Source organism: Hemibagrus wyckioides, linkage group LG05 (assembly GCF_019097595.1).
Source record: "Hemibagrus wyckioides isolate EC202008001 linkage group LG05, SWU_Hwy_1.0, whole genome shotgun sequence".
Taxonomy (NCBI): domain Eukaryota; kingdom Metazoa; phylum Chordata; class Actinopteri; order Siluriformes; family Bagridae; genus Hemibagrus; species Hemibagrus wyckioides.
In genome coordinates this window covers 14,790,739-14,817,918 of record NC_080714.1, presented here as the reverse complement: position 1 = coordinate 14,817,918, position 27,180 = coordinate 14,790,739, and the positions used below count along the sequence as shown (strand labels likewise).

The 27,180-nt window shown below is 37.6% G+C and overlaps 1 protein-coding gene across 3 annotated transcripts; it reads right to left on the bottom strand.

Moving 5' to 3' along the window:
• Positions 1-2,904: 2,904 nt before the first annotated feature.
• Positions 2,905-19,569, bottom strand: cep120 (centrosomal protein 120). Of its 3 annotated transcripts, none has more exons than XM_058390413.1 (20): positions 19,401-19,568; positions 17,881-18,037; positions 17,673-17,787; positions 17,395-17,530; positions 16,080-16,228; positions 15,324-15,521; positions 14,978-15,196; positions 13,705-13,930; positions 13,394-13,586; positions 13,151-13,300; positions 12,805-12,987; positions 11,918-12,014; positions 11,636-11,788; positions 11,402-11,491; positions 11,182-11,274; positions 10,870-11,031; positions 7,010-7,132; positions 6,563-6,661; positions 4,315-4,460; positions 2,905-4,229 (listed from the first exon to the last, which is right to left on the bottom strand). In XM_058390413.1, exons 1-20 carry the CDS (start codon positions 19,447-19,449, stop codon positions 4,028-4,030), a joined length of 2,940 nt encoding a protein of 979 aa, XP_058246396.1. In that variant the 5' UTR covers positions 19,450-19,568; the 3' UTR covers positions 2,905-4,027. The 3 variants fall into 3 exon arrangements, 2 of the variants coding, with proteins under 2 accessions (XP_058246396.1, XP_058246397.1); XR_009204620.1 differs by lacking the exon at positions 2,905-4,229 and adding an exon at positions 6,122-6,294 and having other exon boundaries at positions 4,330-4,460; positions 19,401-19,569; XM_058390414.1 differs by lacking the exon at positions 2,905-4,229 and having other exon boundaries at positions 4,321-6,294; positions 19,401-19,569.
• Positions 19,570-27,180: the final 7,611 nt, after the last annotated feature.

The following is a 27,180-nucleotide window of genomic DNA, read 5'->3' as shown; positions in this document are numbered from 1 at the left end:
TTTCAAACCATTTAATCTGTTAGGCTACATCAGTACTTGAAATACAAGAAAGTGTAAAACAATTGCTTGTCATTCATCATTGACAATCAGCTAAAACATGAAAATGACTGGAGACTGTTGTATAAACATTATTTCTTACTTTTTGGGGCACAGTCTTGTTTAGTTTGGCTTACATGATATTAATCACTTACAAGTGAGATGGCTATGCATCTTAATATGGTATCCCATCGTTTATTTCAACGTAGCCTTCAGACATCTGAGTTTAAAATGTTTGGATATATATATTCTCCGCCAATTACAGATACGTTTTCATGGTATTTTCACAACACTTAAAAACAAGTCTCATGCTGTAGAGCAAGACTATAATAGTTTGTTTTTGAGACATGAGAATGACATTTTGCGTAGCTGACATATGTAATACTGAAAGTTATGTTCATGGGAACATTCCATTATTCTGTATTATGGTAACATGCATATTGCTGCATATTTATCTTTAGCTGGACAAGCCAGATGTGAACAAACACATCTGAGCCCTTGAGACCCTGATTTACTAATTCTTATTTTTGATCGCGGGAAATTCATCTGATTCTCTTGCTTAGTAATCACTACAGTTTTGAGACCCAAGAAAATTGCCCCAAAGGAGTATTAGCCATTTACAACACAAATAGTTAAAATTTCAGCCATCAATCATGGAACTTTGCTGTGGGAACTCAGACCTGTGAAAAGCACTATTTGCCCAAAGGCTCCCCAAAAAATCAGAAGAAAATTGGAATTTTGAAAACATACATGAAGCATTGGGCTTTCAACGTGAGTGGTCCACTTTCTTTGGAATTTCCTGCTGTTGAAAACACTAAACAGACAAAGGTCACATTTTCAGAAACAATTAGTGATAAAACTCAATCTTTTTGAGTTTAAAAAAAAATCTAATTGGAAACATGCACAGCTTTGTTCAAGTTAGAAAAATGCTTGTTCTCATTTGGTCTGTATTTGATCAGGTTTTTCAGTACATTTCATATTTATCACTTCAGCGTGCCAAGGAGGACCAACTTGTCTTCTGAAGCTCACTGGGATTCTAAATATCCTGGAACCAATTGCACAAGTGCTCAGTAGACCATGTACAGTAGTGAGCTTGAAGAGTGAAACCAATAAAAAGTTCATAATCACCTTGAAATGATCAATGTCATATGCTTTTGATCATTTGTTGTGCCTCAAAAATCATCATTAGAGGCCACATGTTCACAAACATCTTGAAAGCTATTAAATCACTCCATGTCCAACAATGTGACCACATAGCAGGGTTGTATTTTGAAAATGTGTGCAAATGCATTTCTTTGTCTAGATAAAGCAGCAGATTATACTTTCACTGTTGGCGTTCATATTTCATATGCTATTAGGCAGTAAAAATGATCTCTGAGAAAATACTCTAAATGTTGATAATATTTAATACAAATGAAAAATGTCAAGACGACACAGATAAAGGTTTTACCAATGTAATGAGAAATACACGCTAAAATGGTGAGGAAATTTGTTACTGAACATCTAAATAAGTTGACAAATTTGGTTTTAGGCTTCCATGAAACACATATTTGCTGTTTGAGGCATCAATTTATAACCTGCTTTGCAGAGCCAGAGGAGCTAAGCCTAAAGGACACAATCAGGAGCTGTTAAGCTGGAAAAAGGAATGTGTGCAAACTAAAGAACTGAGATCAAAGCTCAGCCCTATGGCTTTGTAAGGGGTATGAAGCTGGTTACTGTGTCAGACATGCATTAATCCTACAGTTAAGGCTCTCTACATGTGTAGATAGGGCTGTGTCTCTATCAGCTGTGTAAGTTGTCGCTGATGGACTGTCCTCGTAAGTGGCCAAAACAAGCTATAGGACACTATCTGCACAAACAGCTTCACGCAGCAGGATTGTCGACGAGTGATGCTCTACACAGCCAGATAAAGTGTACTACAATTTCCACTTCTGCACACGGCTGCAAATGGACAAGTCTTAGAACTCCAGTCAGTTAGTTCAAATCCTATTCTGCAACTGCATGCTGTTCGGAACGAGAATATGTTATAGGTTTCTGTTTGTATTATGTTACTTGCCTTTTCAGTAGAAACTGCGTTATTTCCAAGCTGGAAGTTACAATTTGTCTTCAAGGACAGGATTCAGAATGATTCAGTCTTCAAAGAATGAGGTAGCATTGAAAGAATGGATCTAGTACTTTTTCAAGGGCTAAAAATAAATGGCAAATATATCACCATATTTAGCTTGAAACACAAACTGGCCTTAATTTGACACTATATGGCCAAAGTTTGTGGATGCCAACAATCACCCCCTGTATATGCGTTTCAAAGATCCCATTGCAGATTTATGTAGGGAGACCATTTGCTGTTATAATAACCTCCACTTTTCTAGAAAAGCTTTCCACTAGAGTTTGGGTTGAGGCTGTGGGCATTTAACCATTCAGCCACAAGCACATTAGTGAGGTCAGACACTGATGGTAGTGGTCAGTGGGGTTGAGGTCAGGGCTCTGTGCAGGCCACTTGAGTTCTTCCACTCTAACCTTGATAAATTATGACTTCTCTTTATACATAAGAAGCATAGTCCTTACTTCCCGTAAAGGGAAATGGTAATGTTATAGCTTACAATATGCTTCCAACTTTGTGCTTACTGTTTGGGGAAGACCCACATATGGGTGTGATATTTAGGTTTGCAAAGACCTAGTGTATGCAAAAGCAGCGATTAACTAATGTGCATATACAGGTGTGCAGGTACATAAATGACAGTTGTACTAATAATTTTATAGATGTCCAGCATTTTTATTGTTTGGAACATTTTATCCAAATTATATATATACAGTATATATATTTATGCAAACTATTACAACTTCAAAGCATAATGTTCATTTAACTTTTGGAGAAAAATATTTAATAAAACTACTATATAGGAAAATATCCCAAATAAGCAAAGGTGTGGTTGCCCAAAGTAAAGAGGAGCTACTCTTGCCACAATGAAGTTTTCAGCCTATAACGGCTTATCCATGACCGTTTTAATTATCTTATACCACAGCAATTTGCCGAAGCTATTTTTTATTTGTTAAATGTCCTGTTGTACATTTGAACAATTTATAGTTACACTAAATGATGTGTAACATTCAAAAACAATTTAGTTCCTGTTATCGCTTAAGTTGTAGCAGTTATTGATTCCTTACAATTCACAACTTTTTTTCTTGACTTAAAGTTAATACATAAAAATGTAGCCTGTCATGTTACAGAGAAACCACAAAGGCAAAGGTGCCTGTCCTATAGACTTTCCCATGGCAAAAACTATAAATATAGTAATAAATATGCAGCCTTACCTCTAACTAAAGATAAAAAAAAATGAACTAAAAAACTAAAAATAACATTTAATTTGAGCATCATTACACTTAGAATATGTGGAATATGTTCCATTCAAGTATCACTGAATTATCTGCAAATAATGAGCACAATAATTAAAAAACTGGGGTATGAATTATATTTAATTATACTTGAATATACAGGCTGTAAAAGACTAGATTAATATTTATACAACTAGGCAAAAATCACATTAGAAATAATTTATTAGACAAAAACAGATGCAAATATAACACAAAAGTAACAGCACATATACCACTTTGAGTCAAATCCCACAATAAATAGACACACACATAACATCAAAGAAATTCAGGAATATTTAAAAGAAAACTATAATATTTTTGCGACCATTTCTTGAGAGATAGTGCCACCTGGTGAAATCCCTCATTCACCAAAGCCACAGGAATCATCAATTAAGGAAGCACATGGCCAGAATCGCTGTTTGGCACATGTTTGGGTTTCAGTCTTATTCTCTCACACATACACACACACACATTTTGTAGATGAGGAAACATTACTAATTTCCAATTTATTAAAAATTACAGTAAAAAAGTACAAATTCTTTGGATGCATTATCATTTGGAATGTGGCATTTATCTGTACACTCAGCAGTTTCTTAATTTACTGTGCATGAAAGGTATTTCAGGATGGAACTCTGTTGGCCATGGCCTCTTGAATCTGTCTATTGAGTTCAGCAATGATACGGTCCTCGTGTGTGTACACACCCGTACGAAGCAGTGTGTCCCTCTCCTCCAACAGGCGACTCAGGTGCTCATCAGCACTCTCATTCAGAGACATGCTTGTTGGCTCCTTCCATGTTCTCTTCTCATCCTGCTGCTTTAACCTGGACATGATTGACAGGGAATTAATTTCTAGAATAAATGGCAAACTATAGCTTTTTTTGGTAGCCTTTTTGTGTTAGTTTTTACCTGTTCAGCTCATTGCGGATGTCCTGAAGCTCGTGTTTCTCATTCTTGACAGCTTCCTTCTCCTCAGCTGCCAGATACCGTATCCTCATGTGCTCCAGTTCTTGCTGCTGCTTCTTCAGCCGTATCATGGCATTCTCTTGTTCTCTCTGAAAAGAATAAAAACCCAGGACAAGAAAGAGAGATTCAACACATTTTAGATGGTGATGCATGTAGGGAAAAACAAAGGAAAAATAGTAATGAATCTATTGCTAAATACCCCTTGTGGACTCAAAGTCTGCCTAGCCATCTCCATCTATATCCATCATCACATTATAAAAAACATTGTGAGACATTCCAATATCCCTATAATTGATAAATGATTAACTTACACTGTCAGCTAATTACCTTGCAGAAATACAGCACACTACCAATTAAAATGGTCATTTAATTGAATTTGACCTTCAGAAGTGGCAACTGGTGAAATCTGAGGTTAAAAGTGATCCTACATTACCATTAAGAAACCACACATCAATATTCCTGGACCATTTGATGACAGAAGAAAGCCTGTGTGAAAATTTTACAAGCTATTCCATAAAAGCTGGCTTAATGACTTGGTTTAATTTTATCACTGAATGTTTATGTATAATCTAATTTAATTTTGTCTTTTCATGGAGCATTAGAAGCCAATAATACATTTGCAAGAACCTAAATTGCAAGAAAAACAAACCCACCAAGACATGGCCATACCATTTAAAGCCAAGCAAATGGAAAAGAAAAACACTGAAACAATTATCCTGCAGATTTTCTTAAGGTCCCTAGAGCTGAAGTGTTTCCTTTGCTACCTGTGGTTGATGGCTATCCTAAATATTTCCAGAGGCCTAAACTGACAGTAAAAAGGTGTGTGGCAGCAGGATGGCCTAACTAAGCATTATAGGACCTTGACAAATTGTGTACACAAACATATTTTGGCTTGCCTTGACCTGGGGGTGACAAAGGAGGAAAAAAAGCAACTGAGTGACCAATGAATGACCTGTGGCTTTCCTCCAGAGGGGGTCAGACAGAGGACTCGTTTGAGTGTAGAAGGCTTCCAGACTACAGCTCAATTGCAGTTTTTTGCTGAAGACTGAGCTGACAAGAACAGGACAAACACCTGGGGGATTTCATAGCTTAAGTTTTCCCAGCTCTTCAAATTGACAAAATAAATGCTTTAAAAAAGTAATTTTTTTAAGGCAAGGCCTGCCATGTTAGCAGTTGAAGACAGAATTTATTCCCTGAGTGGGTGATAAATGTGCATTTAGGATAACAAAGATCGGTATAGTTTTAATAAGTATTAAGTATCTTTAATATAATATGTCATAGTGTTCACTATGCCCTCCAAATAATACTATATTTGCAATATTGAAAAAGTCAGTAAGTTTCTAGACATGGGCCAAAGTGTCTTGTCATACGTGAATACTGAGACTTCATATATTGATCTTTCAACAAGTGAACTCCGTGTTGAATTGGTTACTATGCAGGCTAATGCTTAGCATAATACAGAATTGATTTATAGCTCTCTTTCATATCAAGTTATAGACCCCTTTGTGCATTATAAATCAACCAATGTTTTCTTAACATATATCTGGCACTTAAAGAGAAAAAAGAAAAAGAGGCAGAGGGAAAAGACAACTCAGACTTTCCAGCTGGACTCTGTCTTTAACAGTTATTAGTAAGGCCTGATAAGCTCTTTGCGTCTCCTCTGTTTACATTGGTATTAGTCTTTAGAGGGTTCACTTGAGAAGGAGTTCAATGTTTCAAAGCAAACACCACAAGCTACAGGCAGCCTTACCGTTTCTCAGTTCACCATGTAGAAGTTTTCTTCAACCCTGGAAAATTATAATTTACTTCTGGCAGGAAATGCACTAAGAAAAAGCACATTTGTCTTGAGCTAGCCTTGCTTACCATTTTCTGTTACTCGTGTGAAATACAACATACTCACTTTCCTTTGCATTTGATGTATGGCTATAATGAAGGACACAATAAATACAATACAGTGTTTTCAAATTGTCTATGTTTGTTACAATAATCAATCTACTATGAGGACATTTGCATTTATAAGGCAGAAAATAAAACCTTAGTTAAATAAATAGCATTGCAACATACAACATACTGTATAGTTCTCTCTATACTCTGATTCTGATTATACTCTATAGATTCTGGCCATTTCAGACCTGGTTGTATTTTCAATTTTTCAACACCACTGGGGTTGAGAGCATTTAAAACGGCTTACCTGCTTAAATCTCGCCAGTTCTTTCAAAGCACGCCCCCACTGCTGCTTGTAATGCAGTTTAGATTTTGTTGTTGATTCTAATTTTCGCTCCAGTTCAGCCTTTGGATTGACAAAACCACCATTAGTTTAAGAACGATGCTCCCAGTGATTTAAAAATGCTATATTAAAAACATTTTAATAATCAAAAATATTTTCATAACATTGTTTTTTATCTCTAATGCGACTAGAGAACCATAATATAAAATATTTAACCAATAAATCTTATATGTTTATATAAATATTTATAAACAAGACAAAAATGCATCTAAAATATTTTGTTCCCTAAAATAGGTTTCAAACTTTTTGTAAAACACAATCATCTAGTAGATTCATTCCAAAGAATACTTAATTATCTAAAGGTTTAAAAGCAAATGCTACTTAATATTTCTGTTTTATTCATTTACTAACCTTCTCCAGTCGGAGCAGGTTAATCTCAGACTGTAAATGGATTTCAGGCCGAGTGTTCTGCTGGTCACGATAATGTTGAAATTCTTTTTCTAGGAGTTTGTACTTCTTTTCAGCATCTATTACCTTTTGATGGAAACACACACACACACACTAAATGTAAACAAGCAAAATAAAAGAGGAATTAGTTTCCCAAATGGAATTATTTTTAAAGGTCAATTTAAAAGATGCCATATATATAGGTAATATTTGCATTGCATATGTCATTGACTAAAACTGAGTGTAAAAATTTGGGATGAACTAAACACATTTCAAGCACTGACTTCCATTAAATAACACAAATTTTACTAATGGAAAAATAAGCTGAAAATACAGAGCCTCAAGCACATTTACTCAGGTGGAAAATGAGCTAATCAATGGATCATCATACTGGCACTAAATATTGCTCAGTTATTGAATATTATTGTACCGACAGTAAAGCCAGAGGTGAGAATTTTGTGCATGTGTAAGTTAAAGACTAGAATTGTCAGGATGCTCACAAACATTTTCATATGTGCATAGCAGATTCACTATTTTTATTTATACTTCTCACTCCAAACAAAAGCCTACCACTCAGTTAATGAGGTTCTGCTCCAAAACACACTCAAGAGGTGCAAGACATCAAGGGTTTTAGACAGCATCCAATGTAACTAAATCCCAATGAGCTTTTCCCATTCCAGTCTTCCCTTTCTGATATAAACCAGATACCAAAGAAGCCAGTGCACATGCGCACACAAGTATAGTCTGAGACAAGGCGAGGAGTGTCCAGCAGAAAAGGCAGTGGAGAATTCTGGCCTGATAAACTGGTTAGTGTGTGCTGACACAGGACAAATGTATGTTTACACGTTCCTGACACGGGAGGGAAGACAAGATATAGAGTCATGTGGCAACCACAGCCGAGGATCTCTCATCACAAAGGCCCTTCTCCCTTTCGCATGTCAGAAACCTACTTTGGTTGATTTGTTAGATCCAGGGCCAGTCCAGATGTTTTGGGGGAAAGAAATGAGACGGCAGACTGAACTATTTCAGTAGGTGGGCTGTCTGTGCAAAGCATGACGCGAGTCTGGTTGACATGAAGCATTTGTGTGTTAAAAAAAGCTCTGAGAAATACGGTCATAAGAGGAAAATGAAACAAAACAGAAACATTGTCTGGCACAATCCAAGTTTGGAGGCTTCAAAACATACTTTGCAGTTGGTCAGATGATTAATTAGATCAATGATAAAATGTGCTCAAGTAAATACTGCATGTAACATTCAAGATTATTAAAATAGAAAGCCAAAGTTTGCCTAGTGCTGCCAGGAGTCTGTCTGCCAGTAAAGCACTAGATCGCTGCAAAAGTTCCTATATTTCCCATTTTAAAGTGGCAGTACATGACTTTTAGAGATTTCTAGTAGAAACATGTCATTTAAAGTATGTGGTTGGCTGGTTGATTGAGTGTACTGCTTGTATATGGGCAAAAATGATGAAATCCCCACACTTGGAGGATCAAAATCACAGACATAACACAAAATAATTTTTATGTTACACAAAACATTCTAGCCTCATAAAACATAAATCAAACAAATTTTAACTAATAGCATATTTTCTTCCAGATCAAGTACATGAAAAAATGACTGAATCTCTCAAAGATTAGAAAAAATTATGGAATAATTAAAAAAGTTAAAAAAACAATCACAATTAGTACTTTGTTGCTCATTCACAGGCTTTTATGATGGCCTAAATTCTTTGAGGCATTGGCTCCACTACTGAAAAATAATATTCTACATTGGTTAGATGTTAGTGCTGGATTTCTGTTTTTTTCTGTATGTTAATCCAATTTCATTCAGCTGATTTCTTACAGTTCTTTCACAAACACTGACTCCCGTTTCCACCCATTTGTTTTTCATTTGTTTTGCATTTTCTATTTTCAAGGCGCACTGTTTGAGTTTCCTGTCCTGATGCTTTGATGTCTTCCTTGGTCTACCCGGACGTTTTCCCTTTATAACCTATCCCATTTTGTTTATGCCTGCACAAAATTTAAACACAACTGACTAGAAACAACCAACATAATTTGCCACACTCCCAGTGTTGGATTTCCTTCCTGGAGTTTTATAATCCTTTCCATTATTTCATTTGACAGCTCTCTTGTTGGGGCCATGTTTCCTTTCATTTAGCCAAAGGCTCATTAATGTTTGTAAGTACTGTCCTAACCACAGACTAATTTGCATTTTAAGAGTTGTATTTGCATTTTATAAAACAATTTACAACGTTATTACATTTTTCCCCCTCTATTTGTTCTGGAAAAATATGCCATTAATTAAAATCATTTTATTTAATTTCTTTGAGTTATGTTTCATAGAGTCAGAATGTTCACCTATTAAGCCCAAATTGTTTTTTGTTATATCTGTGATTTGTTTATGTGCTACAAAGTAAAAAAAAAAACATGGGTATACATCATCTACGTTTTGCCAGAGGTTGTAATTCCACTGATAATAATTTTCTTTATACAGTAATCCCCTGTTTATCGCAGGGGTTACGTTCCAAACCCACCCACAATAAACAGAAATCCGCGATACACGGACGCCACCCCCAAAAACTTTTTTTATTGTTTAAGCCGTAAATTACCCTCCCACACTCTATAAACACACACAGAAAACATTTGCAAGCATATAGCGAGATGGATTTGGGGTAAATTCGGAGAAATATCACATTTATAGTGAGTACTGTATGTATGTATGTTTCTTGCCAGAAGCCTTAGAAGGTGCAGAGCATTTGGGCAACACAATAGGGCTTGGAGAAAAACCACAAAAATACAGCGTACACAGAACAAAACCAAACACTCGGGACCGTGACACGCGAAGAACTGGGATGCTGGAGAATTCGGCTTCCCTTTCCCCAACTGCACGCATAGCCAGCAGCCGATCACAACCATGAAAAAAATGAATGGGGCATTCCGATTGGCCAGTCTCGGTGCTCCAGCCGCACCGCGCTTTCCTAAACAACGCTATGCTGTACAGTATTTGATATATTATTTACATTTTACTTTATTTTAATTAATGATTATATTTTGTAATTAATAATTATATTTTATTAATAAATTACCTTATTTCAACGTAAAAACTATTCACTATAAGGTTTGCGGATACCACGATATACCGGGAAAATCCGCAAAAAAAATTAGTTATGTTCCAAATAAAAATCCACGATACACCGATAGAGGGGGATTACTGTTTGTTTTTTTTTTACATGAGAAAACTATGTATTCAGTATCCAGGTACTGACAAGTTAAAAATGAAAAACATTTCAATGCCATTTCACAGCATTTTATATTTATGTTATCATTTAAAACGCATGTTTTTCCCTAAGGGATCTTACAACTAAGCTAGAGTAGATGAGAGTTAATGATGACGCTCAAACAGTCAACAACTTCAACTTAGTAGTACCAGAACCACTACAATTTTAAAATAACAAATTCAAATACAAAACTACAAATATTATTTTAAGTAGGCATACAGAGACTCTATGGATGCAAGCTGGATATAAAAAAGAAAGCCAAATTTGTACTTGGATAATTAATGAGCAAAACCAGAAGCATGATCTAGTTAATTCTGTTTTGTACTAAGCTATGTTGTGAAGGACAATACAGATTAGTTACTGCAGCCGTATCATGTAGCCTTTTTGGGGTCAATCCAGGCCTCAGTAGTACTTTTCTTAAATCGGCCTGCAGGGGAAGGGGGAGGGGTGATCTTACACACTATTGACCTTGAGGTCAGCACTTTCTCCTGTGCTACTCCCTTTATTAGAGCAGAAATTGAACTTGCTGCACAACGTCTGTCACGCCTACCTGCTGTTGATGCCTTACAAGGTCCTCCTCAAGCTGCCTGACCTTTGACCTCTCCAGCTCCACCTGGTGAGCACAGTCTTCACGTAAACGCCTGGTGGTGTCCTGCAGCTCACGCATGCTGAACTCATGTTCCACACGCATTTCCCTTTGCAGCCTCTGTGTCTAATAGATATATACAGTTTTTTATAAATCTCTGTATACATCCACAAATAAATCAAAACCATGACTAATCTAAACCAATCAGAAGATGATAATAATAATAATAATAATAATAATAATAATAATAATTTGCACAAATCAAAATCTACTTACCTCCAACTCTGCATGAGCAAGGGTCTTTTCTCTTTTTTCAAGATCAGCTAGAGTCTTCTGGAGCTGATCTTCCAACAGATTATACTCCATCTCCTTAAAAAAAAAAAAGAATGAAAAAAGAAAGAAAGAAAGAAAGATATAATTTTGCCAAATCCCATCACACTGTTCATACTGTTAAAAATTGGCAGTCATTTTAAAAAAGTCAACTTCATCAGTGTACCTTCTTTTTAATGAGTGCCTCTCGTTCCCGATCTCTTTTTCTCCACTCCTCTGCCAGGGCCTGCATATGGCTTAGTTCTTTCTGCTTCAGCTACAGACACCAAAACCGCCAACATAATTATAATGCTATGACACACTAATTTATTCCTAAATGCAAGAGGTGTTGTTATTAGATTAGTGCACAGACAATAATTTGCAGCAGTCTTGAAATGTGTTCTTTAAAAAAAGAGATAACCTGGTTTTCAAATAGATCTTCTTGCATCTCCTTCCACATCTCAAGCTCCAGTGCTGCCTGGTACTCCAGAGTCTCCCGAGGCTTATTCCCTACCTCAGCCCCACTGTAAGGTGTAGCTGGAGCTGCTGGCTTATTGTACACCTTATTAGCGCTCTGTCATATGAAGACATTGTCAATGTTTGAAGACAAAACCCAATCAGAAAGTATTTACTGTAAATCACTATTGCCTGGAAAACAAAATTAAGTCACAAATTTCAGTCATAAATCTTAATCAAGTTTTACCTGTGAAGATTCAGATAAGAGGACATCCTGGGCTTTCACTAAACCCATATCCTCCAGAACTGTCACATAGCTAAGTTCAGCCACCTTTTCATTTGATCTATATAAATACAATGAAGCAGGTTATGAGATATCAGGTCTGTGGGAAATATTAAGAAATGTGGATGAACTAATTATTCCTAATTAAAAACGAATATTACAAAGAATACCATATATACCATATATGTGAATGTATAGTTTTGTGATCACTTATACCTCAGAAAGAGAGAAAAATGAGGCACGGTAAGGATTGTAACCTGTCTAGAGGACCTTCCATAATGTTACATACAAATATAAAGGTCTAAATGTTGGTAAATCACTGTAGTATTAAGTAGACTAACTATGGACTGTGCGCGGTTACAGAAAAACATAAATACATTTAAAAGGAATGTTAATTAAAGAGAGGAATTAAAAAAGGAAACCTTTAAAGATCTGAAGCTGCTATCTATAATTCTAATGTGTTGCATTTAACATTTATGTGGATAAACACCCATCACATTCAAAACAGCACACTAAAATTGCAGCTGCTATTTAACAAATACGTATTTTGTGGTTCAGCGATGCTAATAAAAAGCATGCAAGTATATACAAAATAAACAGGAAACTAAACACTTTTAATTTCACATAAGAGTTATTATTTTCAGCCTTTTTATTCCTATTCAACATCTTTTTCAAGTGGGGTGCACTTCTGGTCATTACCAGCATCTTGTTGGGAGTAAAGGGGCTTTAAGTATTACTAAAGTGCTGCATGTCTGCCATCTAGAGGTATATTTATGGTAAGACAAATAAAATACAGTTACATTTTTTTTTAAAATGATGGCATTAATGGCAGAATCCTAAATACTACAAACCCTGTTGTTTTGATAACAGGTAGTCTCTGAGAGTGAGTCTGTCTCCAGTGGTGCTGGCCAGACTGTCCAAGGAAGCGGGTCTTTTCAGAAGTCAGGAGGTTGGAAAGCTGAATGCTGGCCATGCCAATTAGGACATCTCTGGCAGCAGGGTCTCTATGCCACATTTCCACCACCAGCGGAACCCTGGAAGAAGCAGTGTTCGCTTATATGAAGACCAAACTTCACTGTGCCAGGCATGATATCTGGCATGACAGCGAAGAAATGACTTCTATGTAAACAATTTATTTCCTTCACATTCAGGTATGCGTGCATAATGAAATATGTAATGGGATTTTTAAAAAGTCACCTTAAAAATGTATCCTGTAATTGACTGGGCAGTGCAGCAAAATCAAAGGCACAGTAGGACTGAGGCAGGAATACCTCTGTGTTCTTCTTAATCTCCACTGCAGGATTCGTCATTATCGGGGCTGCACTCCCAAAAAACTGGTAGGCATACCTAGATTTGAATGTGACATGAATTTTACTATTAATCTAACTACCCACTGCTGAACTAATGCTAAAAATGAATGTGTAAATCAAGACACACTACCTCAGTGTGCAGTTCACGGGGAAGTTCACATTAAGATCTCTGATGCTGCGCAGGTCTATGGAGAAGCAGTAATGATGTGCTGAGGCTGGAATGGCAATCTTTGGAGCAGAAACGGTAATGGAAGATCCAGGATTTTCTAGTTCACTCTCTCGTAGCACATTTTCAGACACAGTCGATGGAGGCATAGGTAAATCTAAAACAGCAAAAACATAAAGCATTGATGTTAAATTCTCTCTGTCCTTTAAAATGTTTTAAATTCTCAGACAGCTCATACTATTTCAGTGAATTGTCAAGTCTGCCCACATTCTCACCGGACTGTTCTGGCTGAGCTTCCCTTGCATCATCAGGCAGGCTCTCAGCTTCACTTTCTGAATGCTGACGTTCAGGGGAAGGTGAAGGAGATTTCTGGGACCGGACAGGAGATGGGCTACAGGGTCTTTGCTCAGATGGAGTTGGCTCCGGAAAGAAATGCACTGCTGGGCTTTTTTTCACTGGAGTCTTAAGGCTCTCTCCACCCTTAATAGGCAACTCTAAAAGCTTTTCAAAACAGATCATAATAAATTAAGATGTATAGCGAATATAAATAGTGTACAAAACCCCGATAAAACTGTTTTATATGATTTTTTAACATCAGATAAAACTCTGATGTTAAAAGTTGAAACCAATGTAAATAATTTCCAATCCTTTGCCACCTTTAATTTGATATACTGTAGCTAACAACATAATTCAAGTGAAAAACAAATTTCCAAAAGAAGCATTTTAGGGGGAAAAAAGAAAACCATTCAATCACCTGGTTGCACAACTGTGTACACACTAATAGTGAGTAACATGTTTTATTCAGAATTATCCATCACCTGTAATCAATTAACTAAATCCGATTAATCCTGAAGACCAGCTGTTTTTGTAGGATTTTCTTGAAATCATTTTAATATAAAGAATAAAATTTTTGATTTGAAATACGAAACATCATCAGATAAACATGAAAAGATAGAAGGCACCTGATCAGAAGCACCATTAACAGAAATGTACAAATACATGTAGGCTATCCAGAGAACTATCATACATGCTATAAAGCAAATGTGGCTTCTTTAGGGCCTTTTTCCAATAGCAGAGTACAAATAAATAGAATTTGGCCATTAGATGTCTGAATTTCTTGTTTAAAGAACTGTTGCATAAAAGCAATATTGCAGTCACAATTGTACAGATATATTGAATATCGGTATAGCTGTGATTGCATAAAGCCAAATCACAGCCTAGCCACTATTCACTATAACCCTGCTCATACAATAATGGTTAACAGTGTTTGGAGGTAATCACCGGAAATATTTTCTTGACAGTTTTATTATGATGCTGTATCAAAGTGTAACGTAATGTGAGGTTCTTTTAATAAACACTTACCAGTCTAATATTATTAGAGGAAACTTATTACTAATTAACTAATCTTAGAGAGAAAGTCTCAAAAAACTATAAGGATCATGAGACAATTTTACTGGTAAATTATGCTTCTTCACGGCTAAAAAAATGAAATCTGATCCAATCATCTTTCAATTCCCACTGAAACACTGACTTAGGCCCTTTATATACCTCAGCATCCTCTCTTCTCAAGGTTACTGCCACCCCAACTGTTGGCTGTAAATCCACTGGGACAGGCTGTCGGTTCTGTTGGATGCGATTTGGTGGTTTCAACACAAAGGCCCCCTCTACAGTGGCTACCTGCTTAACCAGGTCCACACTATTCTTCATAAGGGCAGCAAGAGAGACCTCAGTGCTGCCTAAAGACTGGTCTCCACAGCAGAGATGGATCTAGACATAAAGATCAGTATTTATATGCAAAAGTGAAACTGACATATAATAGTTGTGTAACTGTATAACAGCTATATTCATAAATACAGAAATCATTCATAAAAAAAAAAAAGTTCAGCTGCATTACCTGAAGGTTCTGCTGTTGGCTGAAAAAAACTCGCAAGACTTTATCATTGCTGCGAATACGAACTGAGGCTCGTTCTGGCTCAAAGCTTGGATTAATGAGGTTTTGGAAGGGTTCGCTGGTGACATCATTGCCAAGAAGTGTGTAGAAGAAGAAAAAATCTGAGCCTTCATTGACCAGCTTTGTTGAACCGGAGATTAGCTAAAACATAAAAGAGGTTTTTATCCTTTTGTACATAAACGAAAACAGATACATGAACACCATGAGAGCAAATACATATGCAGTACTGTAGCAGTACATCAGTGCAGAGGTCAGCACTCTACCTCAGCTAATTACCAAAGCCTTTGAAACTGGTTTGATAAGCATTATTCAGCTTTATTAAGTTCACTAGAGGAAGTTCAGCAAAGTACTTTATATGGCATTTGACTGGCCAGTTCCAACAAGATAATGTATCACTGTAATCTACTATCTGTTTCAAACACACCTCACACCAGTGTCTTTTTCCAGCTTTAGTTATTACATTGCTGTTTGGGTTGATTTCTATTTGGTTACCAAATACAAAAGACCCATTACTCTATAAACGTGTGTATACTCTTTACTCTCTTTATTATTTTCTGATTTGTTGAAACTACAATCACTGCTGATTTGTAATGGATAAAAATCCCACACATTATCAGTAATCACTAAAGGGACCTTCCTACAGGGACTCTCTACACTGTTGAAGTATGGCACTCCCAATCTTGCACATTTATTTTTTACCTGTTCTAGTCTGGTTGCAAAGGCTACAGTTACGGACAGAACAAACAGATCTTTGCAATGGTCTGCTGGTCCAATTTGATGATATCCTTCATCTTCATTTAGAATCACCTCTAGTTTCATTGACTCAAGCTTTGTCGTTATTGGAGACCCTGCAGAACATAGAGGTAAATTATTGGTTACACAAGTAACATTTGATGATTTGAACATAAAATGATGCACACAAAGGTAAATGTTATAACAGCTAAAGGACCTTTAACAGCATTTTTCACAACCTAAGAAATTGTTTGTGAAAGAAGGAACAGGCATATGGTATAAGACAGACAAAACCACTTTAAATTATCAATAGAAAAGGGGAAACTTTGCATTCATGGTGCCTTGTATAAGTGGTCATTTGCAATAAGGTCATTTCCTATTGTGACACAATCAGAAGCATGTTTTTGTTTGGTCTTTCAGACTACACAGATCTAATAAAAAGCTACTTATATTACATGTTTATAGTTTCAAATCTGAGTGGCTATTGGTGCTGTTCAACTATAGTGAACTTCAAACATTCATGCAAAATTTTGGACTGTAATTGCAGTACAGCAACAATAGCAGGTATTAGCGTTAGTGTTAAACTACGCAGCTAGTATTAGTGATAATGCTAATGTTGTGCTAATGTAAACGGTAATAAGGATTACATTTTCAAAACTGTAATTTGAATGGTCTGTGTTTATATTAATTGGTTTAAAGCTAATACTGCTATAAACTAATTTATAAATAGTGAACTAATGTTTACAGTGTACACAGCCATGGTTATTTGATGTCATTTTATAAATAGAGAAGGAATTAGTGTTTAAAAAGACTACTGCAAACTACCACAACCTGAAATTGGAACAAGATGATAACTAATTTCTGTGGCAATTACCAGTTGTAGACAGAAAATGACAAGTTGCAACTTCACCTTGTTTTTGAAAGTAAAACAATAACAAAAGCTGGCCCACACTATAAGATTTATTAAATAGTAATTGATGTTGAAATATGTATGTATGTATATATATATAAACTGCAGGGACACCTAGAAGCCAGACATGGACCAGGTTTACACACGCTTTTAAGTACATGTATGAATAAACTTCTGCCATGTGTTTTCTTCATCCAGACAGCTTATTGCATACATCCAAAAATATTTAACCTGGTATGTGCACATATTGCAGTTTCATTGTAAATAGAGGGCAGCATATTGCAATGTGATGCAATGTCTCCTGAGTCTCACTGCGTTTCATTCACATTTTGATCTACCGAAAAATGGGGAAGAGTTCTTAAAAAATGTTACCTGGTCTTGGTGGTGCTTTCTTTGCCTTAAATTGATCAGTTGCCTGTTTGGTGTCATTCTCCAGGACCAGGCTCAACAACAGTGATGGCTTCAGTTTTGTGTACTTACTACTTAGCAAAGAATACCACTTCGGAGGCTGCAAAAACAACAATATAATCAGATACAAAAAAAAATTATGAGCAAGAATCAAAAGCTGTTTTTGTGATTGCATATAAAATCATTGAGAGATACATTATATTATGAACAAATATGTGCAAATTATTACCAGTCAACCTTACCTGCTTAACCTCCTGAACAGATCTGAGATCTAAGACAATATATCCAACACATTCTCTTGCAGAGTTATTGGAATTAATTGCATAGCACTGTAACTTGATTGGAGTCCTTTGGAGTCTGTGAAGCATGAAACACACCAAACAATTAACATAAGCAAAGGAAAAAAATATAACTAGACAACCTTATGATATAAAAACATAGAGAACCAACCTATGCTGGTGAAGCGTTCTGCGATCAAGCTCCCATGCAAGCTCTGTACAAAACTGTGGCTGTTCCTTATGCTCCACAGGGTCTGTCTCTAGCTGTTCCCCATCAAACTTTGCTTGTACAATTAAAGTTTGTTGCTGTCTCTTGGGAAACTGACGACCTGTTTCAGCAAAAAGGGACACTCTGTGTAGCTCTATGTTGTTTTTTATGGAGCACCAGGATCATGGAGAAACATTGTTTAATTTCACTGTGTACTTTGTCAACTATAGACTGATCAGTCATAACATTATGAGCAGTGACAGGTGACGTGAATAACACTGATTATCTCCTCATCATGGCACCTGTTAGTGGGTGGGATATATTAGGCATCAAGTGAACATTTTGTCCACAAAGTTGATGTGTTAGAAACAGGAAAAATGGACAAGCGTAAGGATTTGAGTTTGACATGGGCCAAACTGCAGCTCTTGTGGGGTGTTCCCGGTCTGCAGTGGTCAGTATCTATCAAAAAAGGTCCAAGGAAGGAACAGTGGCGAACAGGGACATGGGGGGCCAAGGCTCACGGGGGGCCTGATGCACGTGGGGAGCGAAGGCTGACCTGTGGGGTCCGATCCAACACACAAGCTACTGTTGCTGAAAGTGCTTAAGAAGTTAATGCTGGTTCTGATAGAAAGGTGTCAGAATACGCAGGGCATGATGGGTCAGGGCTGTTTTGGTACCAACACAATATTAGACAGGTGGTCATAATGTTATGCCTGATAAGTGTATATGGTGGAAACGACAATAAAAGCTTCATTGCAGTGCAGATAGCATCATCATACCCTATGCTAAACTACTAACAATATTGTCAAGTCGAGAGTATAATTTATATATAAACTTATAACAAAAAGCTATTTGATGCAAAAGATTCTTTTTTAAACGCCTTTATTTCCACAGCTGCGAAGTGTTGACTAAAACTAATGTAAACTAAGCAGCTTTTTTAAATATTTGCTGCAATCATTTCTGAATATTTTTTACATGTCCCATAAACACATCACACAGTTAGGCAGTACGTGCGTCTGTAACTTAACAATGCCGTTAACACCACAACAATAGAAAGCAACATAGTTACGCCAGGTTACAATATATTCACCAATTCTATTTTAAATATTGTAATAGCTGTGCAAACAACTTAAAATCTGCTTTTAGTTGTCTTTAACCGGACATTAACGTGCTGAAACAGCGGGGTTTGGTGCGCGGTGTGTTTGTTTGTTAACGGATCCGTTTTGCTTGGATACAACAGCCGTTTAAACTGTCATTAGACTGTGTAATAAAGTCATTTAACTAGTTACATAACAAGCGCTGTTTTATTAGGTCAGGCTTTAAATATACTCCGTAACGAAATATATTATCCTTGTTAACTAGACGTCATTTGCAGAGCACATACTCACGAAATTTAGACTATTTATCAATTTAGCAACAACAGGCTAGTACTCAAGCTAACTGAGCTAAGGCACACATAACTTATAGATGTAGGGTAGACGTACCTTCAAGAATAGAAACAACAATGAGAAGCTGGTCAGATTTCGACGCCATGACATTTCTATATTGGTAATCTCCTGAGGATGGACATAGCGTCTGTTCAGTAGTATTGTTTACCCCCCGCTACTTGTTCAAAACTGAACGTCAATGAAACCTGTGGCTGTGTGTGAAAGTCGAGTTACAGCGCCCCCTGCAGTAAAGGATGTACATGTAGTCTATTACACAAGCACTGTCCAGACAAAATCAAGCATGTCATCAGCTAGTGCCTTGTTTATGACTGCTCACACAGTCAGTTTAAGCAGACTAGTAATCAATAATCATCTAAACAGCAGTTATACAACAACTTTATCAATATTCAAAATAAAAAATAGTAGCTATTTTAAAAAACGGGGGACCAGAGGGCCAGTTACAGCTGAGTGGGAATTTCATTCCTTAGCCTCCCAGGAAAACTCCATGGTTCTGGAGAGGAGACAGCTCACTGGACCTAGCATTCAGGAGGCACAACTAATCGAAACATGTTCTAATTCCTCAAGAAGCACATTTGTGAGATCAGGCACTGATGTTGGATGAGAGGGTCTGGCTCGCAGTCTCCGCTCTAATTCATCCCAAAGGTGTTCTATCAGGTTGAGGTCAGGACTCTGTGCGGGCCAGTCAAGTTTCTCCTCACCAAACTCACTCATCCATGTCTTTATGGACCTTGCTTTGTGCACTGGTGTGCAGTCATGTTGGAACAGGAAGGGGCCATCCCCAAACTGTTGCCACAAAGTTGGGAGCATGAAATTGTCCAAAATGTCTTGGTATGCTGAAGCATTAAGAGTTCCTTTTACTGGAACTAAGGGTCCATGCCCAACCCCTAAAAAACAACCCCACACCAAAATTTACACTTGGCACAATGCAGTCAGGCAAGTACCATTCTCCTGGCAACATGCCAAACCCAGACCCATCCATCGGATTGCCAGACGGATGATTCATTACTCCAGAGAACATGCCTCCACTGCTCTGGAGTCAAGTGGAGGTGTACTTTACACCACTGCATCCGACGCTTTGCATTGCGCTTGGTTATGTAAGGCTTGGATGCAGCTGCTTGGCCATGAAAACCCATTCCATGAAGTTCTCCACGCACTGTTCTTGAGCTAACCTGAAGGCCACACAAAGTTTGGAGGTCTGTAGCTATTGACTCTGTAGAAAGTTGGGAACTTCTGCACAGTGTTCACCTCAGAATGTGCCGACATTGCTCTGTGATTTTACATGGCCTACCCCTTTGTGGCTGAGTTGCTGTTGTTCCCAATTGCTTACAATTTATTGTAATACCACTAACAGGTGACCGTAGAATATTTAGTAGTGAGGAAATTTCATGAATGGACTTATTGCACAGGTGGCAATATATCGCAGTACCGCGCTTGAATTCACTGTGCTCCTGAGAGCGACCCATTCTTTCACAAAAATTTGTAGAAGCAGTCTGCATTCCTAGGTGCTTGATTTTATATAACTGTATCCATGGAAGTAATTGAAACACCCGAATTCAATGATTTGGAGGGGTGTCCCAAAGCTTTTGGCAATATAGTGTATATTAAATACAACATGCAATCACAGACAAAATTGTAATAACAGACAGGGAAGGTTAGAGGTTGATTAATGAAATGTTGATATCTCTACAGGTTTTGGCAGACATAATTTGCAGATCATTATCACAATGTGAAATCTTTAAAAGTAAATATAACTGATAAATTGGACAAAGGGTGCTTATCAGCTGATTAAGCATTGGTGGCTGAAATGAAGAATTTTGGAAGAAATTTCATATTCATATTGGGTCTTGAAATTCAATTATTTAAAAATTATTAACTCGGTTAATTAGCATACAGTCTAATGGGGTTAAATGCATATTTTAAAACTCTTTAACAATGACCAAAAATAAATGTAACAAACATGATATTTTTCAATGATTCTTTATAAATGAATATTGCTGTTAACTATGTACTCAATGACTACATTTGATTTTCCACTACTGTTGATGGGAATATGCTAAACTAATCTACATGTGTTTTATGTATTTAGAGAATGCAGCCCAGTTTGAAGTTTTTGTCCAGTTCGTGGAGGTCTTTAAGTACATTTGGATCTTATTCATGAATGATGGAAAAAGAGTGAACAAGTCAAATGAAATAGAACTGCAGTGGTGTTACAGCCTCTATACTGGATTGTAATGGCTTAAGCTTGGTTTACAGATGAATTTGTTTACTGGTCAATCTACATCCCCAACCTCACCTATGGTCACAAGACGTGGGAGATCAAAAGAACAGGCAAATCAGTCCCTCTGCAGGGTTGCTGGGTTTACTGTCTGTGATAGGATGAGGAGCTTCACATTCCAGGAGAGTCTTGGAGTAGATTCAAGTCTTGGAGGTGGTTTGGGCACCTTTAAAGATGCTATCTGATTGGCCCCAGATAGAATTGCATCAGGCTTGTTCCACTGTGTGTGAAAGATTATATCTCACAGTTGGCTTGAGAACATCTGGGGAACTAGCTGGAGCTGGAGATAGAGAAGATTGAGAAGGATAGACTGACCTTCCTAGCCTGTTGTCACCATCAACCTCACCAGAAAAGAACAAAACAAAATGAAAATAAAACCTTGGCTTTATGCTGTGAGCTGGGGTGCATTTTTCTTGTGTCTTTAACTAATGAGCTAGAAATAACCTGCCTTAGGGATTTCTGTCATAATAATGTTTAATGCTCTTAGTAGGCTATGTTTTGAAATAAGAACTGCAATAAGAAACAAACAAGAATTGGAGCTAGCTAATTAACTGTCAATGTAATTTTTTTTAGGATTTATGCCATACATGGCAGAGTTTTAGCACCTGACACCTGACAGGGTTTTAGTCAATAAATTCTTACTATTTTTTTTTTGCTTACTTTGTGTTCTTTTGTTCCCATGCTGTATCCTGTTTAGAACATTGTTGCTTTATCTTTATGAATTAATTTAGATGAGAAAAACTTTAAAATTTTGGTGATCAGGGGGAGTATTGCTGTGATTTTAGTTCTGTGTATATGGGACTACATAGACTGTTAAATACGTTATAATTTAGTTTAAGTGCTTCAGGAAAAGGTAGGTCTTAAGACGTTGTTTGAAGATAGTCAGAGACTCTGCTGTGCAGACATCTAGGAGAAGTTCATTCCACCACCTCGGTGCCAGAACAGAGAAGAGTCTAGATGAATACCTACCTTTTGCCCTGAGAGATGGTGGAACCAGTTGGGCAGTGCTAGTGGATCGGAGAGAGCGAGGTGCAGTGCGAGGAGTAATAAGATCTTTGAGGTAAGATGGTGCTGGTCCATTCTTGGCTTTGTAGGCAAGCATCAGTGCTTTGCATCTGATGCGTGCAGCTACCGGAAGCCAGTGGAGAGAACGCAGCAGTTGGGTGGTGTGGGAGAACTTAGGCAGGTTGAAAACAAGCCATGCAGCTGCATTTTGGATCATTTGCAGTGGACGAATTGCATTCAGAGGAAGACCTGCCAGTAAAGAGTTGCAGTAGTCCAGTCTTGAGACTGAACAAGCACTTGAGTAGCCTGAGTGGATAGGAATGGTTGAATCCTTCTAATGTTGTACAGAAGAAACTGACATGAGCATGTCACACTGGCAACATGGGAGGAAAAGGACAATTGATTGTCCATGGTTACCCCAAGGTTGAGAGCAGTGGCTGAAGGGGAGATCATTGAGTTTTTCAGAGATAATGCAAGATCCTGGGCTGGGGATGAATCACCTGGGATGACCAGCAGTTCAGTTTTGCTGGGATTAAGGTTCAGCTGATGAGCTGTCATCCAAGATGAAATGTCCACCAGACACGCTGAGATCCGGGCAGAAGCTGTGGTATCTGAGGGAGGGAAGGAGAAGATAAGTTGGATGTCATCAGCATAGCAGTGGTATGAAAAGCCGTGTGAGGATATAACCAAGAGTGTGGGTGTAGAGGGAGAAAAGTGATAAGTGATAAGTCCCCAGCTTTGTCAGTGCTCAAGGCACTGTCAACCTGAAGTTCAGAAAGGTTCCTTGTTGAACATATTGTTGAAGATATACAGATATACAGAAAGGATAGAACTCAGTGTGAGTTTTATTCAACATATTTTTTTCATAAATAAGGCAGTTTCCAAGAGCTAGATTCAAGAAAGGAGGAGCGGGGTTTCTGAACACTCTCACTTTTCACATAGCATGTGTGGTTCATGTTTGTGGAGCTACCTATGAACAGAGGGACATATGGGTGCAACACTTTCTAAAGGTGGATTAGTGCCAGGTGAAGCGTATGAGAAATTGTGTCCTCTGTGGAAAAGTAGAGGCAGTACACAAACTGCACTGGGTCCATTGTAGTGGAAAGTCTGGTTTAGATGTGACTCATAACCAAAGCACATCATGATGATTAGTGTGGGTGGTATAGGGCAGTAGTCACTGAGGCACTGTTGACTTGATGGTAACAGCAGTAGCCTTAAAACAATGTTTTGCAGGGAGATGTTGAAGATATTCATAATGACATCACCCAGCTGATCTGTGCATTCTTTGAGCACTTGTTCATATATTTTAATGGGTCCCATGGCATTGCAAGTGTTGACTCTGGGGAGCATCTTCCTCATGTAATTGCAATGAGGCCAAGCAGAGTCCCTGGTCATTCAATGGAGGGGTTGATTTCCTCTTTGGTGCAGTGTTTAGTCATTGTTCAGTGCTTCAAATTGTGCATACAATGAGCTGAGTGCAATTTGGAGGAAGGTGCAACATTGTCAGCAATATGTGTGGAATCTTGTAGTCTGTGATGAAATATACAGAAGATCAGCAATAACATTAAAACCACCTGCCTCATATTGTGCAGGTCTACCTTTGTACTACCAAAAACAGCTGTGACCTATTGAGACATGAACCCTTCAGATGTTTGATTGTACTGAATTTAAGGAAATTCGAAGGCCATTTCGGCACACTGAACTCTTTGTCATGTTCCTCAAACCATTCTGGAACAATTTTTGCAGTGCCACAGAGCACATTATTCTGCTGAAAAAGGCCACTGTGAATAGGGAATATTATTGTCCAGAAGGGATATACTTGTTCTGCAACAATATTTAGCTAAATGGCATGTGTCAAAGTAACATCCACATGAATGCCAGGACCCAGGATTTCCCAGTGGAACATTGCTCAACATATGTCACTGCCTCTGTCTGCTTGCTTTTATTTTTCTCATAGTGCATTGTTGTGCCATCTTTGGTTCCATGTGGAAACAAGATTCAACAGACCTGGTGACCTTATTCCACTGCTCCACTGTCCAGTTCTAATGCTCATGTGCCCATTGTAGGTGCTTTTGTTCGTGGACAGGGGTTAGCATAAGCTACAGCTATGACAGAGCTGTGGCTATGCATTCATTATGTTTACCAAAGGGATATGAATTTGGAAGAAAAAGTCTCTGTACAAAATGAAAAAATCATCCTCTTTTTCAAGGCCATTAACACTGTTAAGCCACACAATAAATTGAGCATGTGTGCAGTGAACAATACATACTCTACCAAAGGGTTTATCTATTTAATGTGCAGGCCACTGTAAAAACTGGACATGTTGGCAACATTATCATAACACTGGACTCAAGTTATATTATGAAGAACGGACAGGCAAAGTGACTCACCTGAATGACTCTGAACTGACAGACACTTGACAAAAAGCTCTGCAATGCAGTCATCAGGTGATACATTTCGCATAATGAATGTGAGCTCATCTGTGTGTGTAACATCTGGAGAGCATTTGACACTGACCAGAAAGTACTTTTTGCCATTTTTACCTGATTGTCTGTGAGGACCTGCTCTCCCATGAGTTCAGTAAATTCAAAGCATATTGTTGATGAGAGTTTTTAGGTGTTAGCCTTTCTGTGTCTCACATATCCTTCATGTTCAGCCAAACATGCTGCTGCATTTTTCTAATCACTATAGTCTGTCATGAATGCAGATTGAAGATCACTTTCCCTAAAAAATTACATGTGACTCCAACACTGTCTTTCAAAGGGGAAACACTATCTCTTGGCATAGCTTCACCATTTGTTGTTATCTTTTAAACAGGGTTTTGGAAAAGTACCTCTTTTGGTATTTGTGTAGTCTTTCTGAGGCAAAAATATCTGCATCTTGTAAAGTTTAAGGTCCCATTTTAACCCAGCATGTCCTCAAATGATTATCAATTTTATCCCAGCATGCAGGATCTGAATTATAGGTAGTGGGATTTGAAGCCTCTTGTGCCCTCTCTGGAGCACTAGGTGAGGCTTTCATGGAGGGATTCGTAGGGGCTGGGACATGGCTGGAGTGCTGGTGGCATAAAATACTGGTGTTTTATGTGGTTGAAGTGTCAGTCCCTCAGTCTCAGACTTTTTAGAGCTAGCTGCAGCTATAGCAAAGGAGCCCATTGCAGTTGTTGCAATCATGCCATTGTTAGCCCATAGCTGACAGTCATCTTGCTGTGGATCTTCATTATGTAGCTGACTAGTTGAAGATTTGGCAGCCTTGAAAAATAACTAGTCAATTCAAACCAATTACTTGGATTATTTCTCCTGCTGCAATCCTCTTCAAACAATTTGAAATTCAGCATTCTATGGGGATTGCTTTATGCGCATCAGACAATCACAACTGTTATTTATGCCCTGATAATAAAAACATAGAACTGAGGTTTGGTGTACTTTCTTTTTTGTTTGTATGTATGTATGTATGTATGTATGTATGTATGTATGTATGTGAGCTGTGAGCTGAACATAGTAAAAAGCCTCTGTCTCATTACTTGTGTCTACATAGTGATATAACATAATAGAACCACCCAGGACATTGCTGCATGTTGTGATTTTTCTAACCAAGCTGGCCATTCTGCTAAAACAGGATAGCCTATCCCATCATGGCCTAACCAGTTTTTCTCCTCTCATACTGATTCTTCACTTTTTGCAGAATTCAGAAATTAGAGACAACCAAGGCCTCAAAATTTGACAATTGCTACTTGTCCTTTGACTAGAGATGGGCTAGATGCTTAGCTACTAGGATATGCCACTCTACCAGCAGTTCTCCAGAAAGTTTGTGCTGCTGATACATGGGCATCATCATGCACTTTCTCCAAATCTTACATTTCTCAAGGCTAATGTCTGCTAGAATAACAGTCATGCCTGAGCACCTTTCAGCACAGCCCTAAGGTGTGTTCATATTATCATGGTATTATTCCTTAATGTATCCAAGTGTCACACAACACACTTGGCATTTATGATGGGTAAAATAGAATCCGACAGATGGGTTAAAAGATATACACTATGAGCTACTATAACAGTTTTAATACTTATTGGTCTCTGGAACTGTTGTCTGGCACTGTTGATGTGGGCATTATCATCCCGTTAAAAACTTTGCAATCAGGACAAAAATCATTCATCATTGAACGTGTGTAAACCAACCTTCTGTCCAGTCAATGCTGCTTGCATACTTGTAAAGTGCCACAGACAAGAGTAGAGCAAAAGTTTTTTTTAATAAAAAAATCTTATATCAATACAAACAATGTTAGTCATACTATGGGTGAAGACAAGCTGAAAAAGTAACATAGTTCCATTAAAAATGGGATATGGAACAGTGAATAATAAGCAACTTCTTACTCTTGCTGGTATAAGTCCTGTGCAACAGCAGGTTGTATAATAACAATATTTTTATATATTAAATTTTCAATGAATGTTAATTGTCAAGTGTTCATTCATACACCCATATGTTTTAAATTACACTGAATTACTAATTACCTCTTTTCAATGACCAGTGATTTAAAAA

Bases quoted from the DNA above. Each gene is read 5' to 3' on its own strand.
- cep120 (XM_058390413.1), bottom strand. From the start codon at position 19,449: ATGGCGTCGAAATCTGACCAGCTTCTCATTGTTGTTTCTATTCTTGAA. The intron at 17,788-17,880 runs GTTGGTTCTCTA...CATGCTTCACAG, and splicing joins AGAACGCTTCACCAGCATAG to ACTCCAAAGGACTCCAATCA. The intron at 13,931-14,977 runs GTATATAAAGGG...TGTTTTGAAAAG, and splicing joins TGAGAAGAGAGGATGCTGAG to CTTTTAGAGTTGCCTATTAA.